Raw genomic sequence first — 27,462 nt, 5'->3', positions numbered from 1 at the left:
ACCACCTTGCCTGGCTAATTTTTATATTTTTAGTAGAGATGGCATTTCGCCCTGTTGGCCAGGCTGGTCTCAAACCCCTGACCTCATGTGATCCCCCTGCATTGGGCCTCCCAAAGTGCTGGGATTACAGGCGTGAGCTATCATGCCCGACCTAGACTTTCTTTTTTTAGAGCAGTTTTAGATTCACAGCAAAATACACAGATTTCTCATATATCCCCCACTCCCAGGCATGCACACCCTCCCCCATTGTCAACATCCCCTACTAGAATAGTGCATTTGCTACAATTGATGAACCTACATTGATGCATCATTACCACTCAAAGTTGTAATTGACATTTTACAGTCATCTTCTATAAGCTTCCCTGTACAAGGCTGTGATTTGTTCTTTGTTATGTTCCTAGCACTTAACATAGTGAGAACTTTCAATACCACTTAATGCAGGTTATGCGCAAATCTTTTTTCTTCTGCTCTTTCTCTCTGCCAGCTTCTAATTGACTATTGGATTTATTCACCTGGATATTCCACAAGTAACTAAAACTAGCCTTGTGGCCACTCTCCAAATTCTGTCAGTGAATGGTTCCACCATTTATCTATTCATTCACTCAAGCCAGAACTTGTTCATCATCCTAGCTGCCCTGTTCTGCCTCAGCCACCTTTTTCTGCTGATCTACCATTTCCTCATTCTATAGTGTGATATCATAATTTTACTTCCTAAATACTTCTTGAGTCTCGCCTCTATTTCTGTTATATTTGTCTCCTCCATACCATTGTCATGACTCAGCTAGTATATTGTAACAGTCACCTAGCCGACCCCTGTGTGCAGTTGGTCCCTTCAAATCCATCCTTCATGCTGCTCACACACAATGAGCTCTCTAAAGCATAGATCTTAAAACCTTCCATGGCATTTCATCTCTTTTCAGCTCTATTGGTGATATTTGTGGCATTCCATGACCTTGCTTCTGCCCACCTCTCCAGCATCATTTCATGCCACTTTTCCTGTTCCAAACCTGATGGTCTAATGACTCTAAATTACTTGTGGTTCTCTGTCATGGTGTTTGCTTGCTTCTTAATCCAGCCTTCAAGACTCAGCTCAGTTTTTATCTCCTCTGAGTATCCTTTTTTGTCCTCTCAGCCTCTACTAAAAACTCCTCTGTGTGCTCACAGTAGTACCTGTGCACACCTCCATGTGCTTGTTACGTTAGGCATCATATAGCCATGAAATGTCTGAATATTTGTGAGGCCCAATTTCTCCAGGGTGTCTTAGTATTTTCTAGCTCATGGCTGATGCACAGTTAATGTTTCTTGAACTGAGTTCAGGATGTTCAGGGAGAGTAGTCCAGCACACAGAAATGTGGGCCTTGAACCACAATCACTTACTGAGAGATTTAGGAATTATTTGTATAAGGTGATAGTTGACCATTTGTGACTGGTGATTGGAAGAGAGAAAAGGTAAGGCCAGTATGCATAACCTTTATTACAGCTTTTTTAATTTATCTTTTTTCCAGAGACAGGGTTTCACTGTGTCCTCCAGGCTGGAGTGCAGTGACATGATCATGGCTCATTGTAACTTCAAATTCCTAGGCTTAAGCAAGAACCTCCCACCTCAGCTTCCAGAGTAGCTGGGACTATAGGTCCACACCACCACATCTACCTAAGTAAAAATTTTTTTTGGCCGGTCGCGGTGGCTCACGCCTATAATCCCAGCCCTTTGGGAGGCTGAGGCAGGCAGATCATGAGGTCAAGAGATCAAGACCATCCTGACCAACATGGTGAAACCCCATCTCTACTAAAAATACAAAAATTAGCTGGGTGTTGTGGCGTGTAAGTTCCAGCTACTCTGGAGGCTGAGGTGGGAGAATCGCTTGAACCCAGAAGGCGGAGGTTGCAGTGAGCCGAGATCACACCACTGCATTCCAGTCTGGTGGCAGAGTGAGACTATGTTGCCCAAGCTGGTCTTAAACTCTTGGCTTTAAGTGATCCTCCTGCTTTGGCCTCCCAGAGTGCTGAGATTACAGGCATGAACCACTGTGCCCAGGCTTTATAGTTGTTGTGTAGCATTTTTACCCTAAAAAGTAGTAAGTGTCTAGAGGACAGACACCTTGTATTGTTTGTCTTGGTACTTATTTTTCACAGTGCTCAATCTAATGCCCTGGACAAAGCAGGTGTTCAATATGTGTTTGGATTAAGTAGCAACATATGACTAGAATTCAGTAGAAAGGAGAGGCTGTTCTTTTTGTTGGATTTCTGAGCTGTGTAACTTCACACTTCAGGGGCCCATTTACCTCTTTAATTCCTACATGCAAAAGGAGGATGAATGCACCAGATGATAGATTGAACCTGACCTCTTAAAGTTTTATGTGATATAACTACGTGCCACATCGGTCCTCATAAGCCTTCATTTTTATATAGGCTATAAAACCAAAATTATTTCAAGAGGAATATTTGACCATTTTCATCCTTCTTTTAAAATGAATTGGGGTTACCAAAAGTAGCCTGATGCAGTTGAATAAAATTAGGTGTATTTTAAAACCTCTAAACAAAAAGCTACAGATTTAGTAATCTGTAGTTGTATCTACATATGTCTGAAAACCCTTGAATCTTCTTTTGGTTGCCCTGGTGACTGTTTCATTGGAGTGGTATAGCAAGAAAGACTACATCTGTGGAGTCCAAACAGTAGCTACTATCCATATATAGCTATTTAAATAGAAATTAATTAAAATGAAATAAAATTTAAAATTCAGTTCTTCAGTCACAGTAGCCACATTTCAAATGCCACATGTGGCTGGTGGCTGCCATCCTGGACAGCACAGATATAGAACATTTTCATCACTGCAGAAAGTTAGATTGGATAGCAATGTACTAGGTCATCCCTAAGGATCCTTCTGGATCTGACATTATCTTTCTACATGGAGGCCTGCTTACAGGGAACTTCTGAGATTTCTCAACATTCTTTGACTGTGTTTTGATTTTTTTTTGTTGTTGTTGAGACAGAGTCTCGCTGTCTCTCCCAGACTGGAGTGCAGTGGCGCACAGTCTCTGCTCACTGCAAGCTCTGCCTCCCGGGTCGACACCATTCTCCTGCCTCAGTCTCCCGAGTAGCTGGGACTACAGGCGCCCGCCGCCATGCCCAGCTAATTTTTTGTATTTTTAGTAGAGACGGGGTTTCACCGTGTTAGCCAGGATGGTCTTGATCTCCTGACCTCGTGATCCGCCTGCCGTGGCCTCCCAAAGTGCTGGGATTACAGGCGTAAGCCACTGTGCCTGGCCTGAATTTTTTTAAATTGGATATTACTTCAAATAATTGAGTTGTTGAGTAGAACTTGTCCATTTTTTAAAAAGATCTTTTCATTGTAATAGCATTTGTTTTAACTACTAATGTATTAGCATTTTTGTTCTTTCTCCAAAGAGTGTGCTTCCACAGAGTGTCCTCAAGCCTTTTAGGAAAATTAGTTTTGTTTCATCCTTAATAAGAGTGAAGTTCAGACTATAATATTATTATTTCATACTGGATAATTTAATAATTAAATTAAGAATTAAGCACTATAATATGTATGTATGCACGTTACTTGATTTGCGTGGCACATTTTATAATACTGTGAGTGTGCTAAGCTGTCATTGAACTACCTTAAACATTCCTTAAGTCTGGGCTTGGTGGTTCATGCTTGTGATTCTAGCACTTTGGGAGGCTGATGTGGGATGATCGCTTGAACCCAGGAGTGCAAGACCAGCCTGGGCAAGATGGTGAGACTCCATCGCTACAAACATTTTTTTAAAAATTAGCTGGGTGTAGTAGCATACATCTGTAGTCCCAGCTACTTGGGAGGCCGGGGCAGGAGGATCCCTTGAGCCCAGGAGTTCGAGGCAGCAGTGAGCTATGATCGCACCAGTGCACTCCAGCCTGGGTGACAAAGTGAGACCCCCATCTCTTAAAAAAATATATTACTTAAAAATAAGTATTTTTCAAAGTACTTCTTAGAGTTCAAAAAACCTGCTAATTATTTAAAAGTATAAACTATAAAAAAAGATTGAAGTTATTGCTCTTCTGTATTTCTTGGACAAATTACATCCATTTTACTTCTAGGACTAGAAAACTTATATCACCTTTAGCTGTTTCTCTGAAATTTTGTCATGTTGAGTTTGATTGCCTGTCTATAAAGATGGATAATAGTGTGACTATATGGTATTGAAAGTATCCATTGGCTTGGACATAATAGCAATGTGGTTTGGTGGTGTTTACAAAAGTGATTGATGGATATGGCCTTGTAGTCACACAGTAATAGAAGTGAGAGATAGGAAAGACCTGTCAGAGTGTCTTGTGCCAGTGTGGGTTTATTTCCTAAGGAATAATCATTTACCATAATAGTACTGAGAAGTAAATTCTTTGGAGGCATAGGATAATGAGGGTGTATTTTTATGTTTGGCCTTTCCTAAGGTAAGAATTCTGCTGTTTATTATTAGCATGAAAATAGATAATGATTGTGAGATAAATACTGTTTAAAGAAGAGCTTCCTTCATGTTTTATAAACCTACACAATTCTGTTCTTCGTGCTTAATGAAGTTTGTGTAGGAAAATAGCGTGACTGTTTTAGATTAGAGGCATATTTTGTTTCAAGAATTGGATGAAGATATTCTTCCTAAACTGATTGTGTTCCTAGATTAGTTGTTAATTATTTGGAATTAGGAGTCATGATGGTGAAATTTCCACCACATCCAGAAAGCCTGTGAATTTTAAGCCACTGATGGCTTGTTTTTTGAAGTGAAAAACTAATGCAGAGTTCTGTCATTAGAAAAACACCAGTGCTTAGGAGAGATTGGAAGTAGGTTTGTGGTGAGGATTGGCAGGAGGACTCTTTCTCCCTTCATTCCTCCTCCTTTGTCCCACACTAGCTGATAAGAGCTGGGCCTAGGAGTAGAGACTAAGAATGAAAGGAGATTTCATCGCTTAGCACTTCTTTTCCTCTTTTCCCCCTTCTGCTGGCAATCCTTGATAGGGAGGAAACAAAGTGTATAGCAGCCCGATTATTTGATATTAAGCAACTGTTAAATTAATATAAGGACAACCTCTGGTTATTTCCAGTGTGAATTACAGGATACTTTAAAAACTCGGTATATCTCATTTATCTATCATTAGGGCAAATAATTTCAAATGCTTATAATGAGCTGTGATTGTTATCAGCATTTCCCAGATTTGAGTCATAAACACTTTGAAAATTCATAGGGAGACTCTTAATAGCTGTTTGAAGAGGAAAACCAAATCAAACCAAAAGAAAGTGGAGGGGCAAGGTGATGCTCAGCACAGCCCTTTGTATGTGTCACCACAGCTGACTCCTGGACTCAGCCTTTTACGTCACCTTCCCCTCTGCTACCACATTGATTTTGTACCTCTCCATGTACAGTCTTATTTAGGTCTATCAACTAGTTAGCTGCTAATTGGTGAAATATACCTTCTTAAATATGAACATGTTAGCCTGGCTATTTCCTGAAAACCAATTGGAGTTTATTAAAAATGGAGTTTTTATTGAAGCCATAATTGTCATGGGCGATACACATGAGAGATCACCCTGTGGCTGGCCTGTCAGACTTTCATGAGCCTTCAGAAATTAAGGGGAATGAGTAAGTCTGTTTTCTTGTAAGCTGTCACATTCTTCTCTTCAGAGTGTCAGCCTGAGTCGTGCACAGATAAATGTTAGAAACTTTCACCTTCTCCAGTTGATTTTTTAACCCTTACGTAATTTAGTAGTATGATTGTTTTTCCGCTAACATTTAATTTTTTTGGACTTTTAATTTTTGAAATGTAAGCCTGTGTTTTAGACTTGGGAAAACTTAGAGGTAGTTCCAGTATAGAAAAGTTAACCTATAGACAGTTTAATCAACTTACACAAAACAAAACTATAATATTTTTGCTAAGTAATAGAGATTCTAAAAGGTGATGAAGAGGAGGAGGATGAGCTTTGTAAAATCACTTAACCCAGATCGAAAGTGTCAGTTAATTTAACATATTTTTATTGACAGTGTTACATATGAAGACCTCTGTTGTAGGAATGGTGAATCAATCATAAATCTTGTCTTAAAGGAGCTTCTAGTAAGAGCTAGGAGGCACATTCATAAATAACAGAAAGCATAAAGTCTTAAGTGTCTTGTGAAAAAAAGTACAAATAAATTACAAGAGGGAGAATTACTTTTTAGCTGGAGAGTAAGTTTGGATAGACTTGAAGCAGGCTATTGTTTGAGCAAGATCAAAAGGTTGGATAAGTTTTGAAGTTAAGGAGGAAAGATATTCCAGGATTGTATCTGTAGCAGCACAAACAGATGCTATAGAAGAATGAATTTATGAGTTTCCTAGTATATAGGCTACACAGAAGGTAGAGTTTGTGTGTGTGTGTGTGTGTGTGTTACGCGCTGAATGAGACTAGATAAGAATCTAGGGTAAGGGAACTTGACTGTTAGTTCAAGGGATTTGTTCTGTATTGAAAAGGCAGCAGAAAGCCATTGAAAGCTTTGAAATGGAGCGGAAGCACATCAGAGTCTACTTGGACAGAAACTGAAGGTGGTCTATCAGCAGGGCAACAGTTAGATTATTGTAGTAATCTTAATGAGACTGGATGAGGGGCTGAGGATAGTTTAGTAGTGATTAAGATGAGGTAATAAATATGTGAGATCCTGCTGGATCAATCAATATAGGACTTGGCAGTTAATTGATATGGGGGTGATAAAAGAAGAAAGAGGCTCCAGAAAGTTTGTGAATTACTGGCCCATTAGATATTAATACTTTGTATATGGAGCTTTAGAATTCATAAAACACTGTTATATCTGAGAGCTTTCATAATTCTGTAAGTTAAAGTTATAGTAGAATTATCCTTACTATAGATGAGGAAATAAAGAGTTTAGGGATTTTTCCATGGTTAATATGAGAGTAAATGCAGATCTAGGCCTATAACTAGTCTTCCACTTTCTTGGCCGGTACTTCTTTTATAGCCTTCCTCGTGAACCTGGGAAGAAAAGCTCTGGCATCTCGTCCCAGTGTTTTTTTGTTTTTTGTTTTTGAGACAGAATCTTGCTCTGTCACTCAGGCTGGAGACGCAGTGGCGTGATGCAACCTCTGCCTCCCCAGCTGAAGCGATTCTCATGCCTCAGCCACCCGAATAGCTGGGACTACAGGTGTGGGCCCCCATGCTCAGCTAATTTTTGTATTTTTAGTAGAGATGGCCAGGCTGGTCTCGAACTCTTGACCTCAAGTGATCCACCTGCTTTGGCCTCCCAAAGTGTTGGGATTATAGGTGTGAGCCACCGCCCCCAGCCACCACTAAGTTTTTGAATGTGGGCAAATTGCTTATTTCTTGGAACTTTAGTCTCTCTAGATGCCCTTGTCGTTTCTATCTTGGAAGGATACTTTGAAGATAATATGCAATGTTTTTGATTTTATCAACTCTTTATTCAGCAAATAATGAGCACTAAATACTATGCTTAGTACTGGGGTTCACAAGATGTTTAAATTTTTTTGTGTTTCACAGATTAGAGGACAGAAAATGCAGATAAATAATTGTAATAACCACAGTAAGTGTTCTAATACAAGTATGTACTTTTGGCTCTAGAGTCACAGAGTAAGGGGCAGTCAGGCAATCAGTGAAGGCTTCCCAGGGAGATGTGAACTAAGTCCTGAAGCATAATCTGTGGTTTAATGGTAATAAAATGTTAAACAAGGCAGAGGGTAAAATAATGCATCATCATTATAATACTAGCTGTTATTTGTTGAAAAGCTTATAATTCTGACCACATCTCTGCAAGATATTTTCATTTCATAAGTAAGAAAGTGGGTTCAAAAGGTTGTGATTTGATCATAGTATATAGTTAAGTATCACTGGAGAGTAGCAAACAAGCAACAGAAAGGATAAAGATAAAACTGAAAAAGGGGCTCAAGTAGACTATATTATAGGTATTAAAACACAAAAATAATAAAACTAGTGGTTTCATGACAGACAGGGGAGACTGTTTTAACATATATGAGAGACAAAGAATTAATACCTGGTAAAATATGCCTAATTAAACTGGTTACTGTGTGGACCAAGATGTTTTCACTGATCAATTCTCTCAAACATTTAAGGAAGATGTAATACTAAGTTCACAGAAACTCAAAGAAGAGAGGAGGCAGGAGCACTTTCCAACTCATTTATAAAGCCATATATATACCTCTGATAATAGTATGTGACAAAGATTTTATAAAATATTAGCAAATGAAATCCAGAAATATGTAAAAAGGATAATACATCATTACTAAGCAGAGTTTATCTCAGAAATGCAGGATTGGATTTATATTTTGAAAGCTGTGTGATTATTGTGATAGATGCAGAATAAGCACTTGACAAAATTTAGTAACCATTCAGAGTATAAAACTATTAGCAGGCTGGGAGTGATGGCTCATGCCTGTAATCTTAACACTCTGGGAGGTCGAGGCGGGCAGATCACCTGAGGTTAGGAGTTCGAGACCAGCCTAGCCAACGTAGTAAAACTTCATCTCTACTAAAACTACAAAAATTAGCTGGGTGTGGTAGCATGCACCTGTAGTCCCAGCTACTTGGGAGGCTGAGGCAGGAGAATTGCTTAAACCTGGGAGGCAGAGGTTGCAGTGAGCCAAGATCGCACCACTGCACTCCAGCCTAGGCAACAAAGCAACTGTCTCTAGAAAACAACAACAACAACAAAAAACTGTTAACAGCTATGTCCTCAATCTGATAAAGAGTACATTGTACTGGAAGTCCTAGCCAGTGCAGTAAGGCAAGAAAAAGAAGTAAAATGTTTGAAAATCAGAAAGGAAGAAGTAAAACTGTTTCTATTTATAGTTGACAGTGTTTGTTTATGCAGAAAAACCCAAGGAACCTAGAAAATAACTATTAGAACTAATTTATTTAGCAAGACATTAGGTTAGTATACAAAAATCATTATATTTTTATATACCTGCAGTAAGTGAAATTTTAAAAATTTCATTAAAAATAGCACTAAAACCCATAAAATACTTAGAAATAAATTTAACAAAAAATGTGTAAGACCAGTATCTTGAAGACCATAAAACATTGCTGAGAGAAATTGAAGAAAACTTGAATAAAAGAATATCTAACATGCTCATGGACCGGATGACTCAGTGTGATTAAGATATCAGTTCTCCACTGGGTGCAGTGGCTTACACTTGTAATCCCAGCATTTTGGGAGGCTGCGGTGGGTGGATCACTTGAGGACGGGAGTTCAAGACCAGCCTGGCCAACATGGTGAAACCCCATCTTTACTAAAACTACAAAAAAAATTAGCCGGACATGGTTGTGGGCACCTGTAATCCCAGCTAGTCAGGAGGCTGAGGCAGGGGAATCACTCGAACCCAGGAGGCGGAGGTTGTGGTGAGCCGAGTTCACACCATTGTAGTTCCAGCCTGGGCAACAAGAGTGAAACTCTATCTCAAAAAAAAAAAAAAAAAGATAACAGTTTTCCCTATATGCAGTTCCAATCATAATACCAAGCTGGCATTTTGTAGAAAATGCAAAGCTGCTTCCTAAAATTTATATGGAAACACAAAGGACACTATTTACAAAAAAAAATTGTAAATAAGAAGGGCAGTCTACAGACTTACATGAATTGCTTTGAATACTTATGATAAGACTACAGTAACCAACACAGTATGTGTAGTGAGTTGAATAGTGTCCCCCAAAATTAATGTCAACCTGGACTCTCAGGATGTGGCTTTATTTGGAAATAGTCTTTGCAGATGTAACTGGTTAAGATGAGGCCACACTGGATTATGGTGTACCCTAAATCAATGACTGGTGTCCTTATGAGAGAAGGAAAGGACACAGAGACAAAGACACTGAGGGAAAACGCTTATATGATGATGGAGTTAGAGATTGGAGTGATGTATCTGAATGCCAAGGAACCCCAAGAATTGCTAGAAGCCACCAGAAGCTAGGAAGAGGCCAGGAAGAGCCTTAGAGCCTTCAGAGGGAGTGTGATATTACCAACAAGTTGGTTTCAGATTTCTAGTCTCCAGAACTGTGAGATAATACATTTTTGTTGTTTTAAGCCATCTGGTTTGTAGTTCTTTGTCACAGCAGCTCAAGGAAATGAAATGAATACAGTGCGATACTGACATTAACAGTCAAATTGATCAGTGGAACCAAGTAGTAAACCCAGAAACAGACCCATGTTTATACAGGCATTTGATTTTCAACAAAAGTGCCAAAGCAATACAAGGGAAAAGAAGTGTCTTTTCAACAAATGGTGTTGGCAAAACTGGATTTCCATGTGGGCTTAACAAAAAAAAATCGCCCCTTCCCACATACTATACATAGAAAATAATTCTAAATTCTAACTGAAAAAGCAAAAACTATAAGCTTCTAGAGGAAAATATCTTTGTAGCTTAGGAGCTGACAAAGATTTCCTACGACATCTTTATAAATACTTGTGACGGAAGTACAAGTATTTATGAGTTTTTAAAACTCATAAGGACGGAAGGACAAGTATTTGGAAAACAGGCAAGCTAAAGACAGGGATGCCAGGCGCAGTGGCTCATGCCTGTTATCCCAGCACTTTGGGAGGCCAAAGCAGATTGATCACTGGAGTCCAGGAGTTCAAGACCAGCCAGGGCAACATAGGGAGACCTTGTCTCTACAAAAAAAAATTTTTTTAATTAACTGGGCATGGTGGCACATGCCTGTGGTCCCAGCTACGTGGGAGGCTGAGGTGGAAGGATCACTTGAAGGCCAGGTGTGGTGGCTCACACCTGTAATCTCAGCACTTTGGGAGGCTGAGGCAGATGCATTGCTTGAGCCCATGAGTTCAATACCAGCCTGGGGAGCAATGGTCTCTATTAAAAATCCAAAAATTAGGCATGGTGGCACACACCTGTAGTCCCAGCTACTCGGGAGGCTGAGGGTGGGAGGATTGATGCCCAGTAGGTCAAGACTGCAGGGAGATATGATTGCATCACTACACTCCAGCTTTGGCAACACAGTGAGACCCTGTCTCAGATAAATAAATAGAAATAAATAAATTTTAAAAGACAGGGAGAAATATTTGCAAAATGTTTATCTGACAAGGGACATATATCCCGAATATATAAAGAACTACAATTGAAAAATTAAAAAGACAACCAACCTCATTAGAGAATGAGCAAGAGTTTAAAAGGCATTTCCCAAAGGAAGGTATACAAATTGCCAATAAGCACATTAAAAAATGCTTGATATTGTTTGTCACTGGAGAAATGCCAGTTATAACTAGAATAAGATATTAGCCTGCAGGCGCTAGAAAGGCTGAAATTTAAAAGACCAAATGTAGGTAGAGACATGGAGTAGTTGGAACTCTCATGCTTTGTTGTTGGGAGTTTAAAATGTGTGCTACAGTGTTGGAAAAAAGTCTGGCTGTTTTTTAGAAAACTGAACATATACCTACCCTGTTACCCATTAATTTCATTCCTTTCTGTACCTACCTATGAGATATGAAAATATATACACACAAAAAGATTTATAGAATAATATATACACACAAAAAGATTTGTAGAAGAATGTTTATAGCGGCTTTACTTATAATAGCCAAAACCTGGAAACAGCCCAGGTATCTATCAACAAGAGAATGAATAAAGAAATTGTGGTGTATTCATACCATAAAATAATTTTTGTATTTTTAGTAAAGATGGAGTTTCACTGTCTTGCCCAGGCCGGTCTTGAACTCCTGGCCTCAAGTGATCCACTTGCCTTGGCCTCCTAAAGTCCTGGGATCACAGGCGTGAGCCACTGCGCCTAGCCTGAACTCTAGTTGCTGATATGCAAACCGAAGTAGTGGGGTGGAATTTACTGATGCCTGCAACTTACCTCAATATGCATTAAAAAATGCATTGATAGATGGTCAGGAGAATGGACAGATGACAACATGACAAAAGCAAATATAAAATCTTAATCATAGAAACCAAATAGTATTTGAGTGTTCAGTGTATAGCTATTTTAATTTTGCTGTATTTTTGAAAATTTTTATAATTTGAGGAAAATGATTCTCAATGGGAAATAATTACAAAAATTTTTCTCTACTTTGGAATACTGTGTAGCATTTATCATTGTATAATATAGAAAGACTTTTTAGGCTTTCTCTTAAGGCAAAAACAAGTTGTAGAAAAATATAATATTTTAAAAATTGATATAACACAAAACTATGTGTTTATATGCACACGTACCTAAGTTCTCGGAAGAAGTTTGGGGAGGAAATATGCATCTGTTTATATCTGCGAAGAGGATATCTTGGAAGTGGGTTTATGGGTAATATTTCTTTCATTTACATTAATTTTCTTCATTGAAAATACATGACATTTTAAAAAACATTTTGCCTTTAGTGATGTAAAAAAATGCCCTTTTTTGTCATATTTGGTGAGAAAAAATACAAAATTGTTTGAGCAACATAATTTCAACTGATAAATGCACCTATGTGAGAGCTCTGAAAAAGAAACATAGGTATAAATATTGATTATGTTAATATTAGAAACATAGGTGATCCACCCACCTCAGCCTCCCAAAGTGCTGGGATTACAGGTGTGAGCCACCATGCCTGGCCAGGAAATTTTTTTTAAAGGAGCATTTCAGACATATACAAAAATAAAACAGGGTAATGAACCTCCCTATATCCATCACCCACCTTCAGTATTACAGGCTCATGCCTGTCATCCCAACACTTTGGGAGGCTGAGGCAGGTGGATCACCTGAGGATAGGAGTTTGAGACCAGCCTGGCCAACATGACGAAACCCATCTCTAAAAATACAAAAATTAGCCAGGTGTGGTGGTGTGTGCTTATAGTCTCAGCTACTCAGGAGGCTGAGGCAGGAGAATTGCTTGAATCTGGGAGGTGGAGGTTGCAGTGAACTGAGATCATGCCACTACACTCCAGCCTGGATGACAGAGTGAGACTGTATCGCAAAAAAAAAAAAGAAAAAAAACAGATATATATATGAATATATGTATGTTATACATATATATATGAGGACCACAGGATTATGAGGATATTTCCTCTTTGCTATTTAGGTTTTGGAGTGGTGTACTTCTTATTGAAAAATTGTCTATTAATTAAAATTTCACATTCTAGACTTCAAATACAGATTTTGATTTTTTTATTAAAGAGGATTGTTAGTAACTTTTCACAATTTTATTGGGATCTAACTAGGTTTAGACCAATAGAGAAAACTGAGCAACTTGTAGTATTTCTTATATTCATTGATTTGTGATTGATAACTTTTTTTTTTTTTTTTGAGACAAAGTCTCACTCTGTTACTCAGACTAGAGTGCAGTGGTGTGATCTTGGCTCATTGCAACCTCTGCTCCCCGGGTTCAGGCAGTTCTCCTGCCTCAGCCTCCCAAGTAACTGGGACCACAGGCATGTACCACCACGCCCGGCTAGAAAAATTTTTTGTATTTTTAGTAAAGATAGGGTTTCACTGTGTTAGCCAGGATGGTCTTGATCTCCTGATCTCATGATCTGCCTGCCTCGGCCTCCCAAAATGCTGGGATTATAGGCATGAGCCACCACGCCTGGCCTGATTACTTTTTTAAAGCTGTTTGCTCTGAACTGTTTGAAAAAGATCTATGGAAATATTTTCTTTTATTGAAATGACACTGGTCTTCTCATTTTGCGAGCTACAGATTTCACTTATTAATTCAAAGTTCAGTAGTCAATATTTAATATTTTCCATAGGTCAGGTATGGTGCTTAGTCATGTGTAAATATGTCTTTCATAAATATTAGAGCATATTTAACAGATGTATGTAGTTAATCAGATAGTCAAAAGAAAGAATAAATAAGTAAATATCTCTTTTCTATTTGTATGTTTGTAGATATTTAAATAATTTATAATATTTTGGTGTTTGGCAGATTTAGTTCCTTTATTTTAGTAGCTTGTTTCTATTTGTGGAGAGAAGAAAAAAAAATAGCCTCTCCACAGTCACTATGATGTGGTTGCAGTTATTACTGCCCTCCTAGGTTAGGGCTGACATTTTGGGGGTCACGGGGAGAGGATAGGGCTTTGCACCATGAGATTCACAAGGTCAGTGACCACATCTGTTACTGTTTACTCTTCTGTCATATTCTGGCACAATTCCTGACACATAATAGTTCCTCAGGTATTTATCAGCCAGTCAAATGAATGAACAGATCTATAACGAGAGGAGACAGGCAAAATAGCAGTATAATTTTGAAATTTATTGTATCAATTCTGACTGAAGTATATATATTATGTATATACAGCCAATTTCTGAGACTAGAATAAAAAGTTGCTACACACACGGGCACACGCACAGATCAAAACGCTCGCTGTATATAATTATCTATGCAGACTATTCAGTAGAGGGCAGGGTTTTACTTGTGGGAGAATTTAATACAGCTTTCTTTTTTACCATCGTGTAAATGCTTACCTCCCTTATAATCATCATCATCATAGTAAGTAATATATGTTTATGTTTATTTTAATTTAATTGTTATAGAATATTTGACCAATGGCTCTTGCTTTTCTTGAAGTTAAGAAGTGATGTATATCTTAAATAACTTTTCCTTACTTGCATCCCAGTTTGCATTATACAGGTTATAAGGTCATGGTGATATTTTAGATTATGCATTCCATCTCAAACAGTAGTTGAGCCGCTTATGTTCTTAAATGACATTTTTTAGGTTCCCTTTTTGTGTTTCCAAAGCAGCATTAGACATAGGTCTGGAGTGTTGACAGTTGTGAAGAAATACGGTGCAATAATGCTTCATCAGATAAATAAGAGATATTGTAAAGCTTGTCAGCAGAGGACCGCAGCAGCCATTCGTGTCAGTTTTAAAAGACAAAGATGGGTACCCAAAGGAGACATGTCAGCCTGTTAAGAAACTTAAAGTTTAGTATCTTTAGGTTTAACATGGTTGACTAGTCACTTCTCTCTGTCCTTCCCACTAATTACAGTGAAAAACAAGGGACCTTGTGTGTAAAACAAACATAAGACTCTAAAAGGTAGAAGGCCACTGACCAGCAGGGACTATGGTACTGTCATGGCACCAAAGTGGTATCAGTAAAGACCTAGTGGGGAGTTTGAACTCTCACCCCAACCCAGCACTATCAAGGTACCTCTCTCACTTTCCACTTTGGGTACTAAAGGCTGACTGGGGAACATTAATTTTTACCCTCAATTGCTAGTAATGAAGTAGCTATCCCATTCCCCTGCTGGCACAGTATCACAGAAGGCCTGCTCTGGCTGAAGATTTAAATAAGATCCAAAGATTTATAATACCCCAAATATCCAAATTTCAATAAAAAGTCACTCATAACCAGAAAAGAATCAGGAATATCTCAACTGAAATGAAAAATGAACCTCAATAGACACCAACCCCAAGAGAATACAGATGTGAATTGTCTGACAATGATTTTAAAGTAGCCTTCACAAGAAGGCTGAGCAATTAACAACATACTTGAAACAAATGAAAAAATAGAAAGTCCCAGCAAAGAAAAAAAAAAAAAAACTATCAAGAGAAACCAAATGTAAATTTTAGAACTGAAAAATGTAATAACTGATTTTTTAAAATGGAATAGACAGGTTTAATGGAGAATGGGAATGGTAGAGGAAAGAATCAATGAACTTGGAAGAAATTAAGAGAAATTACTCAGTCTGAACAGCAGTGAGAAAATGGATGAAAAACAAAACCCAGAGTTTAGATATAACATTTGTGTCATCATGTGGACAGAAAGAGAGGGGAAAGAGGGTGGGACTGAAACAATATTCAAAGAAATAATGGCTGGAAACTTCCAAAATTTGGTAAAAGTCATAAATCTACAGATTCAAGAAGCTGACCGAGCCTTAAGTAGGATAAACCCAATGAAATTCATATACCAAGACATACTATAGTCACATTTCTTAAAACCAAAGGCAAAGAAAAAATCTTGAAAGCAGCAAGAGAAATGACACAATGCCTATACAGAAAAAGTTTGAATGACAGTGGATCTCTTATCAGCAAACATGGAGACCAGAAAAAAGTGGCACAAAATTTTGAGGACTAAGGAAATAATTGTCATCCCAGAATTCTATATCCAATTAAGATATTCTTCAGAAAGGAAGAGGAAACCACGATGCTCTCAGGTGAAGGAAAAGAGAACTTATCATCAGCAGACCTACCGTGAAATAATGTCTAAAGAAATTTCCTGAAACAGAAAAGAAATTATACAAGAAAGGAATCATGGAACATCAGGAAAGAAGAAAGAACAACAAAGAGTAAAAATATAGTAAATATAATAGACTTTTTAAAAACTTTTTTGAATGTTGTAAATTATGTTTGACTTTTTTCACTGTTTTCAAATATTGTAAAACAGTCTAGTTATCAATGTATGTAGAGGAAATATTGAAGATATTTACATTATAAATGGAGAAGGGTAAAGGAAGGTAAAGTCTACACTTGAACTGGTGAAATGTTGACACCAGTAAATGTTGATAAGCTGTATGTAATGCAGTTCTTCAGCAGCTACTTTAGAAAAACATCTATTCAAAGAGATGCAGTGAGAAACATTTTAGATAAACAAAAATGGAATTTTAAACTATGTTCAAGTAACCCATAAGGAGGAAGGGAAAAGAAAACAGATAAAATAAATAAAATGAAATAACAGATTTAAGTTTCAACATATCAAAGACTACATTAAACGTAAATGACCTAAATTTGTCTGTTGAAAGACAGATTTGCAGAGTGAATTTTAAAATGACACACTGTGCTGTTTACAGGAAGTAATTTCAGACAACAGTATAGGTAGGTCGAGAGTAAGGGTAACTTTATTTATAATAGTACAAAACTGAAAACAACCAAAGTGCCTCTCAGTAGGTGAAACTGCTAAACAAACTGCTATATTCATACCATGGAATTCTACTTAATAATGAGGAGGAGTGAACTATTGATACTTGCAATAACTTGAATGGCTCTTAAGGGCATTAAGCCGTGTAAAAAAAGTCAACTTCAAAGGACTCGTATGTTTCCATTTAGGTAACATGGCAAAATTTTTGAGCTGGAAAACAAACTAATGGGTGTTAGGTGTTAGGAATAGTGAGAGGAAGGAAGCTGAGTGTGACTATAAATGGGTAGCATGAGATCTTTATTGTAGTGGAATGGTTCTGCATCTTGATTTTGGTGGTGATTACACACATGTACGTGTGACAAAATAGCATAGAATGATACACATTGTACTGGTATTCCTGGTTTTTAGTATGTTATAGTAATGTAAAATGTAACCATTGAGAGAAACTGGGTGAGAGGTAATATTTTTGTAACATCCTGTGAAACCATAATTATTTCAGAATACATAGTTTTAAAAAGCAAAAAGGCCTGTATTCCTAGCTGCTCAGGATGCTGAGACAGGAAGAGATTTTTTGAGTCCAGGAGTTCAAGGTTACAGTGAGCTATGGTCATTCCACAGCACTCCAGCCTGGGCAGACCCTGTTTCTATTTTTAAAAAAAGATAAATTATAAACAGGAAGAGTTTGAATATTTTAAACAAATCCATTAATGTATTTGTATTTTATACATTTTCAGGTATAGAGAAGCCAGTATATTTAGTGTGTACCTCTAAAATAGTAGAATGTCATCTATGAATGTATGATTTTTTTAAAATTTAGTTTTCTTATTTTTAACAGAGTTAAGGAGGCAGATTATAAAGAGGCAGTCATTTGACTACTCTAAACTCTTTTTAAAACAAGTCCCCCTTTAGAAGATTAGGATTTAGCTCTTATTGTCACTTTCTCCACCACCATAAATGCAAACCTCATTTCTACCTCCCCATTTTCTCACTATAGTTTTCATATTCATTTCAATTACATCAGTAGTCTGTTTTTTCAGTTGGATAGTATAAACACTAGTCATACATGGGCTGTGATTGCTTTTCCTCTCTTGTAAAACTTTTTGTTTTCTCCAGAATTAATAATTGTCTTTTGTTTACTTAATTTTCTATATGCTTATGATTAATTGTATTTCAAATTCTCTGAATTACAAATATCCTTCTGTTCATTCTGAATATGTTTACTCATCTTAATTTTAAAAGAGAAGTAAACATAGTTTGGGTTTTAGAGTTTTGGTATAACAAAAATTCTTAGTGTTAGAATTTACCGGCAAAATCAGGGCAAATAGTCTTTGTTACTTTTTCTGTTTATACACATACCCTGTCCAGCTGCAGATAAACAAATGGTTTTACCTTTATTTCTGTTTAGTTCCTGATTTTTGTCAAAAGTCTGTTTCTTCATCGATTCCAAACATTGGTCACATAGGGAAGTAGGAAGAGCTGTGGCATAAAGACCAGAACACTTAGGTTCTTGTTCTGATTTAGTTTTAATTGACCGCAATGTAGGATGATCAGGTAACCTCCTTGGCCTGTTTTCTCTCCAGTAGTGACAAGATCAGACTAGATTATAACTGAGGCCTCTTCTAGTTAAAATGTGATTTCAAGTAGATAAAGTATTTACTTCAGTCCAGACTATATATGTAGTATCTCTAAATTAAGAATGTTGTCATTTCCAGTACTTTTAAAGAAATACCCTGATGTTTAGAAAGAAATTAGATTAAAAGGTGTTAAAGTGATGGGAAATTTTATAAAAGACAAAAATGGACCATGCATGGCATCTGTGTTGTGCTTCAAATTATGATATGGGAATGGTGGTTTTCACTTTCCGAGGGTGTCTAGAAAAGAGAAATTCTAAGACCATCAGAAACCTCATTGTTTATTACCCAGTAGATTAGATTTGACCCATAGAGTATACTTGGAAGTAATTAATATGGCTTTTATGGAGATTTCTTCAATTATAGACCGTTGAAGCTAGATGGGTCGTTGGAGGCTTCTAAGAGAGTCCTTGGTGGTCTAGCAGTTTCTAATTGATATAACCAAAGGCAGAATGTACTGTTTTCCATTTGCAAGTGTTTTTACTTTATTGTGAATGCTGTGTGAGGGATAGTTGATATTTGGGATACTTAAAGTTTTTTCAGAGGGCATTAAGGTGAATTGCCTTAATGCCAGATATACATTTGGAAATGAATTTGTAAATTTATTTGTATACACCTGTTGATGTATTTTTATATGTGTTTGGTGATGCTGATAGTGTGCCACTTTATGGGGTTCCATGAAAAGCAGATATGTGATTTAATTTCATAACAAACATATTCATCGGTTATTATATTTACTGGTTATTATTATTCACATAACTTATTTTATTGGTTTTCAGGTACTTGAAGAAGCAGAAGCTCAACATTTATATCAGTCCATTTTGCCTGATATGGTGAAAATTGCACTCTGTCTGCCAAATATTTGCACCCAGGTTAGTGGATGTAGCTTCCTCAGTAGCTTCCCTGAGACTGACAATTGAATTTCCCTTAAACTCGAATGGCCAAGGTCACAGATAGAGAGAGAGAGAGAGAAGAGAAGAGAAGGGAAACAGTTTTTGCCAAAGAGTATGGTAATTTTGCTGTATTAAGGAAAAGATTAGAGGGTAGAGAGTACTTACAAAAGGACATTAAAAATGCAGCATTTCATTCCTCAGCTTCTGTTTACACTGTTGAAGCTTGTTTACTATGACTTTTTTCTCTCTTTGTTCAAATAACCTCTAACTTAAAAAAGTACTCATTATTTCAAAACATACTAATGGGTTTGGAATAACGTATTTTCAAAATGGTGTAATACTACCCACTCCTTCCTCACCCTCCCCCAAAGTAATGTATTCTCTAACAAATGAGTTAATGATACTTTCTTAACCTTTTTTTTTTTTTGAGACAGAGCCTTGCTCTGTCACCCAGGCTGGAGTGCAGTGGCAAAATCTTGGCTAACTGCATCCTCCATCTCCCGGATTCAACCAATTCTCCCACCTCAGCCACCCAAGTAGCTGGGATTACAGGCATGTGCCACCACTCCTGGCTAAGGTTCTTTTTTTTTTTGGAGTGCAGTGGCACAAATCCCAGGTTACTGTAACCGCTGCCTCCTGGGTTCAAGCAATTCTCATGCCTCAACTTCCCAAGTAGCTGGGATTACAGGTGTGCACTGCCACACCCGGCTACTTTTTGTATTTTTAGTAGAGACAGCGTTTCACCATGTTTGCCAGGCTGGTCTCGAACTCCTGATCTCAGGTGATTTGCCTGCCTTGCCCTCCAAAATGCTGGGATTACAGGTGTGAGCCACTGTGCCGGCCTTAACTTTTAAAAATAAGGAATCCTGTATTTTATTTTGTTTGGAGTACATTAATTTTATATTCCTACATAACAAATTATGTTAAAATTAATGACTTAAAGCAATAAACATGTATTATCCCGCAGCTTCTGTTGACTTTGGGAGCAGATTAGCTGACTGAGTGGTTGTGGATCAGGGTTTCTCTTGTAGTTGCAGTGAGGATGTCAGCAAGGGCTTCAGTCATCTGAAGGCTTGCCTGGGGCTGAAGGACATGCCTCTAAGTTGGCTTACTTACATAGCTGTTGGCAGAAGGCCCTGCTATTGGCCTCTCTGTAGGCTGATTGATTGTCCTTATGGACGTAATAGCTAACTTCCCCAGAGCAAGCAATCCAAGGGAGAGAGCAAGGAAGCTGCAGTGTTTTCTGTGACCCATTTTTCTCAAGATACCTAGCATCACTTCTGCTGTGTTAGTGTTCATTAGAAGCTAAGCGATACCCAAGGGGAAGGGGTATTAGACTCCACCTCTTTTTTTTTTTTTTTTTTTTTTTTTTTAAAGACCAAGTTTCACCCTTGTCCCCCAGGCTGGAATGCAGTGGCATGATCTCAGCTCACTGCAACCTCTGTCTCCCAGGTTCAGGTGATTTTCCTGCCTCAGCCACGTGAGTAGGTGGGACTACAGGCGTGTGCCACTACATTTGGCTAATTTTTTGTATTTTTAGCAGAGACGGAGTTTCACCATTTTGGCCAGGCTAGTGTCAAACTCCTGACCTCATGTGATCCTCCCACCTCTGCCTCCCATATGCTGAAATGATAGGCATGAGCCACCGTGCCCAAGACTCCACCTCTTAAAGAGAGGAGCATCAAATAATTTATGAACGTATTTTCAAACCTCCACAGGGTTTGTTTTGTTCTTCATAATTTTATTCCTGTGTTTCTCACAGTGGTGCTTGAATTTGCCTTTGTCTTCTATTTCTAGGGCCAACACCTCTTGCTGCATGGCTGCTAGCCAGGGTTCTGCTAGCATTTTACTCCACAGGGGCCCTGTGGACATTTGGGTGGAACAATTTCTGAATGTGTATCATGATCCCATCCATTGCAGTATGTCGTTAGGACACCCCAAACACCACAAATAGGATCATTGGGGCAACCAGAAAACAACCCACACATGTCCAAATGCCTTCTTGGACTATACCATCTTCAGTTGAGACCCATGAAATGTTTTCCAGTGTGATGTTTTCAATTTTATGTAACTTTAATTTCACCTTGATAATGCATTGTGTCTGAAATAAGTTTTACTGTTGGGCAGGGGAAATGTATTTTAAAACATATCTTCTGCTTGTTTCTGTTGGAAGTTATTTGCTTGATCATATTCCATGTTAGTTCTTTTTCCTTTCTGTCCTTACTTAGTAAAATCTCTCACTACCTCCTAGGTATGCCTGTCTGTTACTTCCCCGTGAAGCCTTCCCTGCCTCCCAGACAAGGTTCTTCCCTCCTGAAGCACTCAAATCATTGTTTTATAATTGTTGTCATTATATATCTCTTACCACTGGATTATAGTCTCCTTAAAGGGAGATCCTCTTTGTGTCACTGGTTTGCATAGTGCTTAATTATATGCCTTTTGAATTCAATATGTAGTTCATAATCAATAGTAGATAGTAGGTAGCCTTTGGGAGTGGGCCATTTAATCCTCTTCTCTTCCCTTTGTGCATGTGAGAGCTTCCATATTTCATTTAATGAGAAATTTTTATTCAAAAGCATCTAACTTTGTAAGCTATAACAAGCCCCTTGGAACCAAAATCAGACCCCTGGGTCCTCAGTTTTTTGTCCTGGCTTCTCCCAGTGACTTTCTCCATTAGCATATCAATAGGGAGAGCATCTTAATTCTGTGCTTTGCCCTCTATTGAAAAGTCCATCTCTGCTGTGAAAGTTAAGATTTTTATTTGAGATCAAAATACGTCTTGTCGCAAGTTAAATTGTGTATGTTGATATTTAATAATTTATCACACTGAAGTACTCTAGGCCAAATCTAAAAGGTAAATTTTAGATTTATCAAAAGAAAATTAAAGGAAACAAATTTGGTCAGGAACTTTTTGAAATATCTTCGTTCACAGTAACCAGCCTTTTATTTTGTTGAGCCAAGTGTTTGACAATAAGATTTACATCTCCTCATTTCTCCAAATAATGAGTTTTTAGGCATTTCCCCTCACCAGGAGAGCAGAAATCATTAACTCTATTTAAAATTATACTATTTATTTATTTGGGAGACAAGAAATGTTTGTGTTTGAAGTCCATTAAGCCTGAAATATTTACCATTAATTTTTAAAATCATTTTTCTGAATAATTTGGTAAATGGTAGTTAAAAACTCATTTCTTACTAAAACCAAGCAACACTTTGCTTGAAGCCATTGATGCGCTGTCACCTTTTCTACACTCTTTGCTTGGTTGTGAATAAATGCACAGGATGGAAAATGGAGATCAATATGAGCTCTCTATTTTTCTCAGAAATGGTGATTGCTAAGACCTGAAGGGGAGAGAATTTTGTATAACATAGTGAAAATAGATTCTTTACCTTTTGCTTGTTTCTTTACCTTTGAATTTTTCCAAGAGAAATAGTTGAATTGCAAGTTTAATCTGTTCTTTTTTCTGGCAAACTCTTATTCTAGCAATGATGTGTACTTCTGTACTTAGAAAAGCATTCATTATTCAGCACTGCAGTTTTGGTTTGTCTTGCCTGCCCTTTCCTCAGGTTCATTCTGGGTGTCAACTCCTGAGGTATAATCAGGACAGTTTGCTCTAGGCATGCCAATTTGAGATGAGTGCAGATACCCGAAACTCTTAGTTCTGTGTGTTACTGAAGGGGAGAAGGTAAATGCATCTCTAAATATTCTGTAGGAGCATTTTGAAACTTAACAGCTGAAGGATAAACTGGGAGTTGGTCTTTGATTTTATCATGTCTTTAAAAACATTTTAACATTTAAAATATGTTGACAAAAAGAGTCAAACTCTGTAAAATATTTGAAGAGATTTATTTTGAGCCAAATATGAGTAACCAGTGGCCTGTAACAGCCCCAGGAGATCCTGAGAACATGTGCCCAAGATGGTCAGGCTATAGCTTGGCTTTATGTATTTTAGGGAGACATAAGACATCAATCAATACATATAAGAGGAGCTTACAGGTCTTAGGTGGATTCAAAGATTTTCTGATTTGCCATTGGTTGGAAGAGTTATTATCTGAAGACCTGAAATCAATAGAAAGGAATATCTGGGTTAAGATAAGGATTTGTTGAGACCAAGATTTCATCATGTGGATGAAACCTCCAGGTAGTCGGCTTCAGAGCTTTTATCAGACCTAAAAAGGTACCAAACCCTTTCTTAATTCTCACCTGGGAAGGAATAGGGATTCTCTACAGAATGTAGATTTTCCCAACAGACAGCTTTGCAGGGCTATTTCAAAATATGTCAAAGAAATATATTTTGGGGTAAAATACTTCAATTATTTCAAGATCTGCTAACTGTCGTGTGATGCTATACTCGAGTCAGGCTGGAATTGTGTCTTATTACTACAAAAAATCTGTTTCATCAGTTTTAAGACCTCTGTTTTAATGTTAATGCTGGTCACTTGTGCTGAATTCTAAAGTGAGGAGCATATAATGAGGCATGTCAGACCCACACTTCCTATCATGGTGTGGACTAGTGTTTCAGGTTAACTTTGGAATCCCCATGGTTGAGAGGAGGGGTTCATTCAGTTGGTTGGGGGACTTGGAATTTTATTTTTGGTTTACGAACAGAATGAAACCCACTGAACACAATACTCAGGTTGTGTGGTTTATACTGACAATAAAAGGTAAGTGAATTTGGTGGTGTAACTGGAAGACATTTTAGATATAAAAGATTTGTAGGAAAAGTGTCTTACTCTTCATTGACTTGGAATGTTTGATTATGTAAGAAATGTCTATCTTTTTACAACTTACACATGTTCGTATGGTGGTTTTTACATGTTCTATTAATCACTTTAATGAAGTTAGATTTGATTCTTATAAAGAAATTGTCAGTATGAAGTATAATTTGGAATAAGAGGGTAAAGACTTCTTTGTTGAATTATCTTAGATCATTTTATTTAGAACTAAGAAAGATTATTCTGGCCAATTTTTTTTTTTTTTTTTTTTTGAGACAGAGTCTCGCTCTGTCGCCCAGGCTGGAGTGCCATTGGTTGGAAGAGTTATTATCTGAAGACCTGAGATATTTTATTTAGAACTAAGAAAGATTATTCTGGCCAATTTTTTTTTTTTTTTTTTTGAGACGGAGTCTCGCTCTGTCGCCCAGGCTGGAGTGCAGTGGCACAATCTCGACTCACTGCAAACTCCACCTCCCAGGGTCACACCATTCTCCTACCTCAGCCTCCTGAGTAGCTGGGACTACAGGCGCCCACCACCACGCCTGGCTAATTTTTTGTGTTTTTAGTAGAGATGGGGTTTCACCGTGTTAGCCAGGATGGTCTCCATCTCCTGACCTCATGATCTGTCCACCTCGGCCTCCCAAAGTGCTGGGATTATGGGCGTGACCCACCACACCTGGCCTGGCAATAATTTTTAATATAAATAAGAACAAAATTTAGCTTAAGCAGTGTTACATATTTTTGTTTCATCTTTTGTTTTAATTTTTCATTAAATGGGCAATGTGTTTTTATTTACTTGCTGAAGCCATCTTGTTTTTCACTAATAAGTAATGTTTTATATTTTCTTCACTACCATTATTATTGATTAGAAATCTGCAGTTTGTCAAGTAAGTACATTTTCTTAATCATCCCTGATAAACAGCCCTTGACTTTAACAATATTGCTGATTTAAGGATTCAAGAATGGCCTGAAATTATTTCTGCCTTAATTTAGCAAATGCAATTTGGTGCCTCTGCTTTCGAAATTGCTAAACTAATTATTGCTCTTCTCGTCTGTACTTTTTTCTTTCTTTTATCAGCCAATACCGCTCCTGAAACAGAAGATGAATCATTCCATCACAATGTCGCAGGAACAGATTGCCAGTCTTTTAGCTAATGCTTTCTTCTGCACATTTCCACGACGAAATGCTAAGATGAAATCGGAGTATTCTAGTTACCCAGACATTAACTTCAATCGGTATGTTTTCAGAAAACACCTCTTTAACAATGAAAAGACAAAGGTGGAAGGAACTAATAATATTTTTTGAGTGAATTCCATAGGCCAAGCATTTTATATGCTGTTGTCTTATTTAATTTTTACAGTACTTAAGTGACATTTTCACCATTTTGCAGGCAAGGTGATTAAAGTTAATTGAGGTTAAAAGAACTTGATTGGGATCCAGGAGCTAGTAAGTCACAGAACTGAGATTTTATTTCAGGCCTGTCTTGCTCCAGGGCCCATGTTCTTTCTGTCCTCTCAGATGATTCCCCAGTTCTCTGGACTCCACATGCCTCTTCAGTTTGATTATTCATGAGAAATTTTGTTGTGCTTATATTCCTTAATGCTGAAATACTGTGAAAGGTAGAGGAAAAATCCTCCTTTCTACAAAAGTCTTATAAAATGAGAGTATAAAGTCATGAGCTGTCTTATGAGACTTAAAAAATTCAATTGTTTTGATGAAAAATGAAAGGTGATTTTGACCCTTTATAGACATGGTTAATTTATCAGTGTGAAAAAGAAAAACAAAAGAATGTTCAAACTACTTGACTAAATTAATACAGTGTGAAGGTATTGATAAAGTTTTAGATTCCAGCCGTTTTCCCAAGTAACTACTTTATCTTCTACACAAACAAAAATACTGTAAAGAATCTTCTTGGCAAATCAGTGTTTTTTCTTCCTTCCTATTCACTGCTCCCATATCCCCACCTCTTTTTCTTTCTTCACTTGAGAATTATCTTTATGGGAACCATGAATAGAATATATGAGTTTTCTTCCCTGATTTCAGTGTGAGACTTGAGAAAATTGCTGTAATCTGTGCCCCTTTCCCAGCAGGCTATGTGTAATGCCCTTCACTGCCCCTGGTCACCTAGAGCCTGCCTCTAAGGGTGGGCAGTATGCAGAGTAGGAGATAAAGTCATAGAGTGGACACACAAACAAAACCCACTTTTGTTTGCCATACTGCTTTTGTCTCCAAAGTAGAATGATGCAGTAATACCACTTTTTTTTTTTTTTTTTTTTTTTTTTAAAGACGGAGTCTCGCTCTGTCGCACAGGCTGGAGTGCAGTGGCGCAGTCTTGGCCAGCTGCAACCTCCACTTCCTGGGTTCAAGCGATTCTCCTTTCTCAGCCTCCCAAGTAGCTGGGATTACAGGTGCATGCCACCACGCCTGGCTAATTTTTCTATTTTTAGTAGAGATGGGGTTTTACCTTGTTGGCCAGGCTTGTCCCGAACTCCTGACCCCAGGTGCCTTGATCTCCCATGTCTGGGATTACAGACATGAACCACCTTGCTGGGTGTACCACTTATTTTAATTTGCCCTTTTAATACAGTTTCTTTAAAAACATTTTACTTTGAACTAATTTTAGACTTGCAGAAAAGTTATAAAAATAGTCCGAAGGATTCTTGTACAAAACTTAGTTGGCTTCACCTTGCGTTAACATCTTATGTAACCATAGTAAAATTAAATTAACATTGGTTTAATATTATTAACTGTAGACCTTATTTTATTTTTGAAAATTTTTTAGAGATAGTGTCTCACTCTATTGCCCAGGCTGGAGTACTGTGGCCTATCATAGCTTACTGCAGCCTTGAAGTCCTGGGCTTAAGCAGTCTTTCTCAGCCTCCCATGTAGCTGGGATTACAGATGTGCAGCATCATGCCTAGCTAATCTGTAAAAATTTTTTGTAGAGATTGGGTCTGGCTGTTTTGCCCAGGCTGATCTTGAATTACTGGACTCAAAAAATCCTCCTGCCTCAGCCTCCCAAAGTGCTGGGCTATAGGTATGAGCCACCATGCCTGGCCAACTGTAAACCTTATTTTGATTCTACCAGTTTTTCTTTCTTTCTTTCTTTCTTTTTTTTGTTTTGTTTGTTTGAGACAGTCTTGCTCGGTCACCTAAGCTAGAGTGCAGTGGCGAGATCTCGGCTCACTGCAACCTCTGCCTCCCAGGCTCAAGCGATTCTCACACCTCAGCCTCCCTAGTAGCTGGGATTACAGGAATGTGCCACCATACCCGGCTAATTTTTTGTAATTTTAGTAGACATGGGGTTTCACCATGTTGGCCAGGCTGGTCTCGAACTCTGACCTCTGGTGATCCGCCCACCTTGGGCTCACATTACAGGTGTAAGCCACTGCACCGAGT

At 37.8% G+C, this 27,462-nt stretch overlaps 1 protein-coding gene across 8 annotated transcripts in view; it reads left to right on the top strand.

Moving 5' to 3' along the window:
* The window catches only part of PARG (poly (ADP-ribose) glycohydrolase), a 146,180-nt gene that overhangs the window by 58,665 nt on the left and 60,053 nt on the right, over nt 1–27,462 (top strand). For all 8 annotated transcript variants that reach the window (XR_001002707.1, XM_011950376.1, XM_011950379.1 and 5 more), the window contains 2 exons: nt 19,233–19,325; nt 25,141–25,298. Coding sequence is in view for 7 of the 8 variants with exons in the window: in XM_011950376.1 (XP_011805766.1) it covers nt 19,233–19,325; nt 25,141–25,298 (251 nt within the window). In the remaining variant the exon portion in view is untranslated. The remainder of the gene's footprint in view (nt 1–19,232; nt 19,326–25,140; nt 25,299–27,462) is intronic.

This window comes from Colobus angolensis, unplaced genomic scaffold (assembly GCF_000951035.1).
Source record: "Colobus angolensis palliatus isolate OR3802 unplaced genomic scaffold, Cang.pa_1.0 Scaffold306, whole genome shotgun sequence".
Lineage (NCBI taxonomy): Eukaryota > Metazoa > Chordata > Mammalia > Primates > Cercopithecidae > Colobus > Colobus angolensis.
The sequence above is the reverse complement of the archived record's forward strand: the minus strand, read 5'-3'. Positions and strand labels throughout refer to the sequence as shown.